General features: G+C 34.9%; 1 protein-coding gene across 5 annotated transcripts in view; it reads right to left on the minus strand.

The window, feature by feature from the left end:
- Window positions 1–1,447: 1,447 nt before the first annotated feature.
- The window catches only part of ZNF569 (zinc finger protein 569), a 34,323-nt gene continuing 22,768 nt past the window's right edge, over window positions 1,448–13,002 (minus strand). For 4 of the 5 annotated variants that reach the window (XM_061385942.1, XM_061385945.1, XM_061385941.1 and 1 more), the window contains 3 exons: window positions 11,339–11,465; window positions 10,937–11,032; window positions 1,448–4,694 (listed from right to left, as the gene is read on the minus strand). In XM_061385942.1, coding sequence (XP_061241926.1) covers window positions 2,875–4,694; window positions 10,937–11,032; window positions 11,339–11,465 — 2,043 coding nt within the window. In that variant the 3' untranslated portion in view covers window positions 1,448–2,874. Of the gene's footprint in view, window positions 4,695–7,512; window positions 7,591–10,936; window positions 11,033–11,338; window positions 11,466–13,002 lie in introns of those variants that run through there. The other variant, XM_061385946.1, reaches the window with a different exon arrangement.

Consider the following 13,002-nt stretch of genomic DNA (forward strand, 5'->3'; position numbering starts at 1 on the left):
ATCATCAGGTATTAGATCCCAAAGGTTGGGGACCCCTGCTTTAGGGTATTATTTCTTCAACTTATATAAATCTGTAATAATTTCTAAATAAAAGTATTTTTGGAAGTTCCAGTAGAAAAAGATAAAATATATGAATGGGCTATTCAGAGAAATTATTTTGGGCTCCAAAATCACTGCAGGTGGTGACTGGAGTCATGAAATTAAAAGCCATGAGATTTCTTCTCTTTGGAAGAAAAGCTATGACCAACCTAGATGGCATATTAAAAAGCAGAGACATTACTCTACCAACAAAGGCCCATCTAGTCAAAGCTGTGGTTTTTCCAGTAGTCATGTATGGATGTGAGTTGAACTATAAAGAAAGCTGAGTACCGAAGAATTGATGCTTTTGAACTGTGGTGTTGGAGAAGACTCTTGAGAGTTCCTTGGACTGTAAGGAGATCAGTCAATCCTAAAGGAAATCAGTCCTGAATATTCATTCGTAGGACTGATGCTGAAGCTCCCAATACTTTGGCCACCTGATGCAAAGAACTGATTCATTGGAAAAGACCCTGATGCTGGGAAAGATTGAAGGCAGGAGAAGGGGATGAGAGAGGATAATATAGTTGGATGGCATCACAGACTCAATGGACATGAGTCTGAGCAAGCTCCGGGAGTTGGTGATGGACAGGGAAGCCTGGTGTGCTGCAGTCCATGGGGTCGCAGAGTTGGACATGACTGAACGACTGAACTGAACTGATTCAGAGGAAAGAAGTTTCAGTACTATAAATATTTGAGTTCATTTTTGGCAGAAGCCAGCACAATATTGTAAAGCAATTATCCTCCAATAAAAAATTAGAAAAAAATTGAAAGGCATTAATATAAAACAGCTGTGGTATAGGAAGAAGTGAACTTTCATATTCACTGAGCTCTTACCTGACACATAAAAATAACCACTATCTGAATTCCCATTTAAAAATTCAGAAGCCAAAGAAAGATTTGTTTATATACTTTGACACTTCTTCTGTCCCAATATGAGTATCCTTGTCTTGATATGTTACAACATTAACATTTTACATTATGCATGAGTGGTCTTTTCCCCTTAGTTTGAAACCAACCCAAATGCAGGTGATATTTTTTCCTAAATTTGTTTCTTTTCTGGTTTCAAATAGGGAGGAACTCATGTTTAAAATAAAAAATGAAAAATTTTAAAGCTCTCTTCAAGTAGATGCTGTATACTTCTGATTTGTATATGCTAATTAACATGAGGTGGTAAGCAAAATATCTTAATTCAGGTTTGGTTTATGTATCATTATTAAAGATAACTTTCTGTAAATGTTATATCTGATCAAAAATAAGAATCCATATAGGTCCAGGTTTTCTCTATCTACTTGATTATTTTAGAGAAACAGGAAAATACAGACAAGAAATAATAATTTAAAAAAACTACAACATAATTTTGACAACCAGATTCATTACTACTGTCATATTTGCTTTGTCTTTTATTAAAGAAATATTACAGATAAATATAACAACTGCCTTCACTTCCTAAAAGGCAATGTCATATATGTATCCATGATCAACACACAGTACTGTTCTTTGCATTGTTTTATTAAATTTATAGAAATGTTTAAAAAAAAAAAAAGAAATGTTTTATTTCATTGTACATTTTGCTTTTTCTGTCAGTATTATGGAGTCTATCCATGTAATTATGTCAAATTTGTATCTTTAAATATTATGTTCTATCATAGAAATAACCATATTGTATCACTCTATCCCTCTATTAATGGAAATGTATGTATTCTATTTAGAGGAATACAAACCATGATCCAGTTAACACAAAGATATATGTATCTCTGTGACATATGTGGGTGCCTCTGAAGCCAATGCACCAAAATAGAACTGAATGTTCCACATTTATGTATGTTTAAAGTAATCCTATTACTCTAAGGTAGTAAATATAGTCTATTTTATTTTCATCATACAGAATTTTGCTTTCTATGTTCTAGTCTTCAGTCTGTTTGGATTTTATTTTTGTATATGATAAAAACTAGAGAGCTAACATTTTTTGTTAATATGAATCTTCCATTTATTTAATAGGTCATTTTCTCTCCAGTGATCTCAATAGCACTATAATACACAAAATTCCCATATCTCCTTCCTCCAATCTTCAATTTGTTTCCACTGATATACTCCTTAAGAACATTGTGTAAAAACAATGATACCAGCTTTAAATAAATGATATCTAATGGTGTATCTTCTCTCTTGTATTTTTTACATATTTCACCTATTTGTGGCCATTTACATTCCTATATAAAATTTCAATCAGTTTGTGAAATTGTTAAAAACATAACTGGTTAAAGAAAACAACTTTGAGTGGAAGTACTTTAGAGATTTGTGAGAAATTTTATGTCTTTTTAGACAATGTTATTTTTCTCAAAATTTCAGGTGTTCTTTTGTGACCTTCAAAATATTTAACTACATATATATGTCTTGTAATTCATTATCATGTTTATTCATAAATATTTTATATCAACATATTTTCTAATTATTATTATTCTAGTATAAAAAGGTTAAGAGTATTTCTTTTTTCTGCAATGGCTAGGAGCTCAAGTATCATGTTGATAACCTGATAGCAAATATCTTGTTTCAGATTTTAGTGAGAATGCTGGATAAATATCATTAGGTAAGATGTCTACTGAAGGTTTTTGATAATCAGCTTTCTCATACATTTTGTCCCCTTGGTAAGAATTCTGTTTCACAAATGTGTGGCTTCTTAAAAAGGCTTTCCCACATTCACAGTTTTCTGCTCTAGATCCCATTATGTAATGTGCAAGGAAATGCAAATTCCTTCTGAAGTCTTTTTCCATATTCACAAGATTCATAAAGTTTCTATTTCTAATAAGTATGAATTCTCTGGTGTCTAACAAGGTGTGACTTTTGGCTGAAGGCCTTACCACACTCATTACAATGATAAGGCTTCTCACCTGTATGTTTTCTCATATGAAGTGTAAGAGATGAGATTTGGGAAAAGGCTTTTCCACATTTACTACAGTCGAAGGGTTTCTCACCTGTATGACCTCGTATATGTATTGTAAGGGAGGAACTTTGGGAGAAGGCTTTTCCACATTTGTTACATTCATAAGGTTTCTCACCTGTATGACCTCTCATGTGTACAATAAGGGAAGTTCTTTGAGAGAAAGCTTTTCCACATTCATTACATACATAGGGTTTCTCACCTGTATGACTTCTCATATGTAAATTAAGCAGTGAGCACTGAGAGAAGGCTTTCCCACATTTATCACATTCATAAGGCTTTTCCCCTGTGTGACTTCTCAGATGAAGAGTAAGGGAAGCAATTTGAGAGAAGGCTTTACCACATTCATTACAATCATAAGGTTTCTCTCCAGTGTGAACTTTCTGATGTGTAATAAAGTTTTGCTTTTGGCTGAAGGCTTTCCCACATTCATTACATTCATAGGGTTTCTCTCCAGAATGAATTTTTTCATGAGCAATGAGATTTGATTTCTGGCTAAAGGCTTTGCCACATTCCTTACATATATAGGGTTTTTCTCCAGTGTGAATTCTCTGGTGTCTAACAAGATTTGACATCTGAATGAAAGCTTTCCCACATTCATTACATTCATAAGGTTTCTCTCTAGTATGAATCTTTTGGTGTGTAATGAAGTTCTTCTTGTGGCTGAAGGCTTTTCTACATTCCTTACATTCGTAAGGTTTCTCACCAGTATGACTTCTCATATGTACAGTAAGGGCTGAACTTTGAGAGAAAGATTTTCCACATTCATTACATTCATAGGGTTTCTCACCTGTATGAATTCTCACATGTATAATAAGCATGGAAAACTGAGAGAAGGCTTTTCCACATTTATCACATTTATAAGGTTTCTCTCCTGTATGACTTCTCATATGAAGAGCAAGAGATGCTATTCGTGGGAAGGCTTTACCACATTCATTACATGCATAAGGTTTCTCCCCAGTATGAACTTTCTGATGTGCAATGAGGCTTTGCTTCTGGCTGAATGCTTTTCCACACTCATGACATTCGTAAGGTTTCTCTCCAGTATGAATTTTTTCATGATCAATTAGATTTGATTTCTGGCTGAAGGATTTCCCACACTCCTTACATGCATAGGGTTTCTCTCCAGTATGGATTCGTTGATGTCTAATGAGATTTGACATTTTAATGAAAGCTTTCCCACATTCATTACATTCATAAGACTGCTCCCTACTGTGAATTTTATGATGTTTAATCAGTTTTTCCTTGTGACCGAAAGCTTTTCTACATTTTTTACATTCATAGGGTTTCTCTCCAGTATGAATTCTCAAGTGTCTGATGAGGTCCAAAGTTTGATCAAAACCTTTTCCACAATGATTACACTTAAAGGGGGTTACTACAAGATGGGATAAGCTATTGCCAAATGATTTCATAGGCTCCTTATATTCACAGTCTTCTCTTCCTATAAAGATTCTCTCATAATAGTTCAAATTATTATGTTCTAAACATTTTCCAAATAAGTCATATTCATAGACACTGTGACTGGAAGGAAAAAAGTCTGAGTTCAGAGGAAATGCATTTGCAAATTTCTTATGACATTCACTGACTTTTTCATCAGTCAGTGTTTTTGTGAATTTATCTTCAAGTTGTGTCAAAAGTCTGTCCTGAATTTTCAGCTGCTCATCCATCCCCCATATTTCTCCTAAAAGAAATTGCAAATAAATGTCATTTGTAAAATTTTCCAAAATTATACATAATTAAAACCAAAAAAATACATGTATGGGATTCTTAGCTTATAGCCTCATTTCCTATTAAGCAAATTCTAGGTTTATATATAGCTCCTATTTCCTAAGCTTCAGTAAATCCCAGGAAAGGAAATATGAGTAGAGGCAGGTATTTATGAAATACAAACAGCTTTGATTGCTTAATGGGATCTGAAATAAAAAATATAAAACTGTTGGATAAATAAGAGGGAGAATTCAGAATATACAAATGAAGAAACATCAATAGAGAAAAAGGTAAAACAGGAAGCTAAAAAACCATAAAAGTATTTTATAAGATTCTATGGAAATAAACTTTCATAAATGGCTTGATAGAAATAATTTCTAAAAAATATAAATTACCTAAACTGACTCTATAAGATGTAGAAAACAAAGACCATTTTCCACAAATAAATTTATGAAAAGAAATCCCCCCAAACAAAACAAATAGACAAGGCCCATAGATATTAACATGGGAATTTAAACAACTATCTAAAGGACAGCTGTTAAGCATGTGCTATACAACATATTATGAAAGAAAAAAGAATTCTTTTTTGTATATGAGACAAACATAATACCAATACCGGATAAAGATGACACCCAAAAAGCAAACTATACATCAACTTCATTTTTGAATATCAGTGCAAAAACTATATTCAAAATGACCTAGAAGGAAAAGAAAGTGACTCGGAAGCATATTAAATATAAGACATACATATGTTGGTTTTTTCCATGAATAGAAGTATGTTTCAATATTAGGGAAATCTATAAGTAAATAGTAGTAATAGTAAATAGGTCAAAAGTGAAAAGTCAAGTAATCATTTCCAAAGATATTAAAAACATATTAAAAATTCAACACGCATTTTTCCATAAAAATAACTTTATAAAATGGAAACATATTTAACTAGAGAAAAATCACAGTACAACTTAAACCTTGGTACCATTCCTAATGGGAAAAATCCCAAAGCAGTCACATTAAAGTCACGAAAAAGAAAAAGATGAGTACTATAACAACTATTATTATAGTACAGGGTAGAGCATTAAATAAGAGAAAGAAATGAGGTATAAAAACTTGGAAAGGGTGACTTTCCTAGCAGTCCAGTGGTTGAGACTGCTCTCCCAATGAAAGGGGCATGGGTTTGATCCCTGGTTGGGGAACTAGGGACCCATGTGTTGCACAGCATGGGTCATCCTCCCACGTACATACAAACAACTTAGAAAGGAAAAATTCACATTATTTGTCAATATTAAAACTCTTTCTTTGCAAAATCAAGAGTTACCTGAAAATTTATAGAAAGTTCATTAAATTCACTATAGCAAATTAATACTCAGTTTTAGTAACCTTCATATATACAAATAGCTATTTAGAAAAGATAACAAAAGACTACATTTATAATAAAAATACAAAAAAATTGGGAATATATTTAATTAGAAAGTTCCACAAATTATAAAACTTTACATGCACACACAGATTTGAACACATGAAACAGTATTATGGGTTGAATTGTGTGTCCCACCTTTAAAATATGTTTAAGTCCTAATGCTCAGTACCTCAGAACATGAAGTTATTTGAAAATAAGGTCACTGCAGATGTAATTAGTTAAGATGAGGTCACACTGGAGTAGGGTAAGTCCCTAATCTGACTGGTGTTCTTAAAAGAAGATTGCCACATGAAGAGACAGAAACACAGGGAAACACTATATGACGTTAAAGACACAGATTGGAGTTATGCTGTCACAAGCCAAGGAATATCTGGGGATAAAAGAAGCTGAAAGATGCAAGGAATCTTCTGTGGGTTTCAGTAGGAACATGAGCCCTACTTACACCCTGTATTTGTATTTCTAGCCTCTACTTTGTTACAGCAGCCCTAGGAAACTAAGACAAAAGGCATATCACATTCTTGGAAAAGAACATTCAACAGCAGAGATGATAGTTATTCACAAGTTAACCTATCAACTTAAAGTGGTTTCAATAAAAATGCTTGAAAATACAAATAAATAATAGCTTAAAGGAAAATGATACTACAGGTTGCCAGCATAGAGGAAGACATGGGTAAGAGAAGAAAATTTATTTTCAATATGTATCCTTTTGTACTTTAAAAATCTGTACTGTAAGCACAAACTACATATTTTTAAAAAATTCACCTGACCACTACAGTGATTAATAAAACGAGAGCAAACAACAGGAAGGTAAAAATAGGATAAAAGAATCAGAATATAAAAGCAGAAAAGCCTACCTAGCATGACTGAAAAGGGAGTAAGTACTGAGCAAAAGGCGGCTTTCCCAGGTGGCTTGAGTGGTAAAGAATCTGCTTGCCAGTGCAAGAGACACAGGTTAGATCCCTGGGTAACGAAGATCCCCTGGAGAAGGAAATGGCAACCCACTCCAGCGTTCTTGCCTGGGAAATCCCATGGACAGGGGAGCCTGGCAGGCTATAGTACATGGGGTTGCAACAGAGTCAGACATGACTTAGTGACTAAACAACAACTGAGCAAAAGGGAAAACAAAGAATGAGAAATTAAATATGGCCTAATTGATATATGAATTTATCTCTGATCCTACCCAAAACCACATGAAAATGAGGCAAAGTATAAAAACGGTATAAACTAATGAAGACAAAGACTACTCTTCCATCCTAGAGAATATGTGAGGTTACTCTCTTGAGAAAGATAAGCAGAATAGCTCTACATCAAGGACACCAGGCAGAGGAATTCAGAGATAAGGAACTGGTTCAAACAGAATAAATGAAAATCTACATACCAAAGGGTAAGACTTCCAGTCCGCAGTGGCTGCTTAGCTCAAAAATAGGGAGGAAAAAATAATCTCCATTTTCCTCTCTGCCAGACTGAGAATAAAGGAAATGAAAGATTCTTGTGAAAGCAGGAAGTTAGAGACTTGGTAGAAAATAGTATACTGAGCTTAAGCTTTTGAGTCACTTCAGTTTAGGGAAACAGAAAAGCTCAATTAAACAAAAGAGGTCGAGGGAGAAGGCAAGATCAGGTCTTTAAGGCAGTGTCCAAGTAGAAGTGACAAATTCCAGGAGCAAGATCAAAATACCAAATGTGACAGAAAAGACTCCATGTTTTAAGACGGTAGAATGAAAAACTATCTGATCTCTTTTCCTATATACAAACAAGAATTGAAACGTCGATGCTTCAGTGATCTTAGGTGGTGGCTATAACCCCAATTATAATGAGTTAATGTTGACAAATACAGTGAAGGGTGGAACAGGGGAAAAAGGATTCTAAGAGAAGATAATTGTTCATACCGATTGTGGGCAGAGCAAACAGTTGACACTGTCAAAATGGACACCGTACCTTGAAGGGAAGAATTAATTAACCCATGTTTACAACATGGAAATTTGGGAGTGCAGACTGACTACAGGAGACTTGACATCCCTAACTATGTCAAGGAAACCAGGACTGAGCAAGGAAACACTGTGAAATACTATCTTTTTAGGAAGATGTCTTGGGATGAGAGTATAAGATTCAGAGTTATGAGACTTGTAGCCACAGTTCCTTTTTGGATGAGAAGAAATAAAGCCTAAACATACTTATATTCACACAACCATGCATAATAAAAGGCTTTAGTATGAAGCACAGATGTACTCCTATACATCAAGAGTTGGCAAACTTTTTCTTAAATAAGGTCAGATTGCAAATATTTTAGGCTTCATGGGTCATATGGGCTTCCCTGGTGGCTCAGATGGTAAAGAGCCTGCCTGCAGTGTGGGAGACTGGGGTTTGATCCCTGGGTTAGGAAGATCCCCTGGAGAAGGAAATGGCAACACACTTCAGTATTCTTGCCTGGAAAATCCCACAGATGGAGGAGCCTGGAAGCCTACAGTCCATGGGGTTGCAAAGAGTCAGACATGACTAAGCGACTTTACTTTCTTTCTTTCACTTTCATGAGTCATACAGTCTTTGACACGACTATTCAACCTTGCCTCTGTAATAGTAACAGTCAAGATGTAAATGACTTGGTATGAATGTATTCCAATAAAACTTTATTTACAAAAACAAGTGGCTGGCCAACAGGTTTGTGCTCTAAATCTGAGAACTTTCTTCCTCAGAAAAGAAAGTTTGCAGTTTTGTTAGTTTAGTTTGCAGATTTGTGCTCTAGATCTGAGAACTGTTTTTCCTTCCCTAACATTATACTTCTTTAAAAATCAGGTTAAGAAGGAACTATCCTCACTCAAAAATGAGAAGGTATTTAAATCATATCTCTTAAAAAATGTAAGAGAAAAGAAAAAAACATGATATAAAGAAAGCAGACAAAATTCAAGCTAAAGAAAATTATGACATACAGAATGAAATCTTGACTGAATATTGCCATGAATGAGAAAACTTAGTGAAAATACCAGGTATAAATCAAGAGCTAGAAATATAGAAAGATATTTATAGAAATACAAATGCATGAGGAAGAAACAATGAGAAAACAAAAAGGGCTAAAACAAGATTAACCAGCAGAACCAAGAAATAAAGAGAAAAATAAAATCACCCAAAACAAAAAACACCATGCAAGTCGGGGGAATAAAAGAGACAGACTACATACGGATTTTTAACATTGAAATTACAATAGGGTAACCTCATTTGCAAAATTAGACAGTGGATAAAGCTGAAATTTTGAAGCACTACTGGGCTTATAGGAAGTAGCCTAAATCTCCAAGAACACTGCAGTATTCTCCAACAACCTGAGCACTATACACACACAAAAAGTGAACAAAACAAAATCAAGTATTAGCCAAGACCATGGCTAAGAGAGCAGAACTGAAAGCAGCCTGAAGATGGATCTGACTTGAATACCTATGCAAAGCCTTATTAAGTAAAATATAAGGCTCTTGGGCTATCAATAAAGAAGAAAAGTTCAATTGAGGTTCCTACCAAAAGCCTACCTTCAAAGAACTGATCCTTACCTGGAAACGCCTCTTGGTGCCCACCAGAAACACATGTAAATCATCTTCAGAAGAAAGCAACTCAATTTAGGACAAGAAGATTATCATAAATTAAGATTTTAAAAAACTCAAATTGCAATCAGCTATCATCGAGCACATGAAGAACCAAAACACACTGAGTCGTCAAAAATAGGACATTTAAACCTGAAGACAATACAAAAGAGCTATGTACAGTATTTTTAAAGAAGCAAAAATTAAAACACAAATCTGAAGAAGCCACAGAAATTATTAGGAAGAATCAGAAAGATGTGAGAATTTTTTGCAAAAACAAAAGGAATTTCTAAAAATACAAAATACTTATACTAAAAGTTTTTTTCAAAGGTGGATGAGTTAAGCTTCTCTGGTGGCTCAGTAGTAAAGAATCCACCTGCCAGTGTGGGAGACATGCATTCAATCCCTGGTCCAGGAAGATCTCACATGCTGCAGAGCAAATAAAGCTGTGTGGCACAATACTAATAAGCCCAAGCTCTAGAGCCCCAGAGCCACTACTGAGCCCATGTGCCTCAACTACTTAAGAATGTGCACTTAGAACCTGTTCTCTGCAACAAGAGAAGCCACTGCAATAAGAAACCTGTGCACCACAACTAGAGTAGCCCCTGCTCGCTGCAAATAGAGAAAGCCCATGTGTAACAACAAAGAACCAGCAAAGCCAAAAATAAATAATTTTTTTAAAAGGTGGATGAGTTTAAAATAAACACAATTGAAGAGAGAATTAATAAATTGGAAGATATATTTAAAGTAATTACTGAGAAGACAGCAGAGAGCTACAAAGGAAGAAAACAGGAGATTTAAAAATATGGAGGAAAAAATAAAAAGGTCTAGGATCTATCTGAGTTTCAGTGGTAGAGTGTTAAGACAATGAATGAGAGCTAATATTTGATGATGCTGAGAATGCTGTAGAATTAACGGAAGATATAAATAACACAATGAGTAATTTTATACAGATTGTGAAGAATGTGAAGGAAAGTTTCTAAATCTTATGAAACCAGTGTACCACTGACTTCAAAGCTTGACAGAGTTAGGATATTTAAATTCACAACAAAAATGTGAATTTTCAAAAAAAGTTTCAAAAATGACATCTTACATATATAAAAAATTCACACCGTCAGTATGGAATTCTATGGCCTAAAAAAATATACCTTTGGAATATTTCAGAGGGATCAAGAACTTACATATTAGCTGTTAAAGGGCCTTGGCCCTTCCTCACCTCTATGGTTCCCTTTCACTAACCTGGACAATGTTTCTTTAACACTTCTTCCTCCATGACCCATGGTTCTTCTTCTTGCTCCAACTTGAAAATCACATCAGGTTTGGTGAATGGACATCCTGTGAAAGGGAAAGGATGTAAGATTTGGGCATAAATAGTAGGAAAAAAGAATCATTCAAGAATTGAGGCTAGCCCAAGGCCTTCTGAAAGATAAGAAAAGCATTGTTTCTAGGGATGCTGCCCCCTGAAACATAACCATAGATGACATTTTGCTTTGAAAGCTGCAGCATGCATGTGCATGTGAACAAAGGCATCTAAAGACCAAACTCAGTCTGATAATTGAAGGTTGGACCCATTTCAGAAACACTGGGGGAAAAAGGGAACTTTACTCCCAGAATTTGAGTTATATAGGAAACTACCCTTACCCACTGTGATTAAGTTGTTATAGTTTTCTAGCATCACATTCCGGTACAGGTTCCTTTGAGCTGGATCCAATTGCTTCCACTCTTCCTGAGTGAAGTCAATAGCCACATCTTTGAATGTCACCGTGTCCTGTAACAACATACTCCCACTCAATCTGAAGTCATCCACTTTATATGTTGTGGACAAAACATAATGAAACTTGTTCACGTAATACACAAAGGTAAGAGACTATAAAATAAATTTTATGTTTTTGTTACTGTCTGAAAGAAAAAAATCATTTTAGCAATATCCTGTCAGTTTGTGTTCATTCATTGATTTAGCAAGCACATATCTTTAATAACTACTGTGGGTTAAAGAGATCTTGGGTACCGATTTATACTGACTGTAAAAACTGGGGGAATATAAAACTTCACTCGAAGTTAACTGGTTTGGGAACTCACTAGATCCCTGTGATTCACTAACACATGAAAATATGATTTGGATAGAAGCAGAAAAGGGGAGAGAATGGTATACAAACTTTGAAACATAGTAGGACATCCAACTGGAGATATTCATTGATTTAGCAGTTGCACATATTGTTCACTAGGCCAGAAAAAATCTAAATTGAAAATGAAGATTTATTGTTCATAAGCCTATGATATGTGTCTGCAGCCATGAAAACTGCAGAGTTCACATATACTGAAAAAAGAGTGCCACAAACAGAATCCTACAAATATGAAAAGATACAGAAAAAAAGATTTGTTAATGAAGTTTTTTAAAATGGATTTAAATTTTAGAATTTTAAAATTCTAAATCTGAATTACAACCAGAACTATGAAAAAATAGTACAAAGAAAGATTTAAAGTGTCAGAAATGAGGAATGGTGACAAATTTCTTCAAAGCAGTGTGCTTTAGACATAGAAATCAAATGCACTTTTTCTAGTTAAAAACCAAAATATCCCAAAAATATAAACATAAGACAAAGAGCACTGGAATAAAGGGAGCTGTCCATATTTCCTATACTTTCAGGAATTTCTGTGACAGAGGGGGTAAGATGAAATCACCAGGAGCAAACTCACAGAAAATGTTTCTGATTATTAATTTCTAGGTCCTAAAAGGACCCTATGAACATGAACATTCACTAAGGTTCAGAGTATGCTGTGAGAATAATGGAAACTCCTCTTTTGGAGCCCCTCCTACTGAAGAGCAAGGACTTGTAAATAATCAGGCTTAAGAAACCAAAGGCAATCATGGCTAAATAAGACATCCCTCATTCAGTCCCCACTGCAAAAATAATAATTTGACATCCATCCATGGACAAAAGTGCCCTTATGGGAACTGCGGGATCCAGCACCATATGCAAGGTACTCAGAAGGAGTCTTGCCTACCCAAATGTTGAAAAATAAGCATAAAGACCACAGTTCTTGCTGTAGACCCCTGAGAGGCATGTGAACTGACTCTAGCCTCTTTTGGCCACTGTTTAGGAGCCCCCAGAAAATGACTGTCTGAGACAAGCACCCAACAAAAGACAGCCTTTGTGAAAGTGCAGGTCTCTAGCAAAGATTTCCAGTGCACCAATGGAGCAAAATATACAAGTTTGGACTCATCATAAAGGGTAAGAGGAACAGTTTGACTTTCACCTACCTCACTCCTCCATCAAGGCAACATAGCTTAGGGCCAAGAGAAA

The sequence above is a fragment of the Bos javanicus genome, chromosome 18, assembly GCF_032452875.1.
Source record: "Bos javanicus breed banteng chromosome 18, ARS-OSU_banteng_1.0, whole genome shotgun sequence".
In the NCBI taxonomy this organism is placed as follows: domain Eukaryota; kingdom Metazoa; phylum Chordata; class Mammalia; order Artiodactyla; family Bovidae; genus Bos; species Bos javanicus.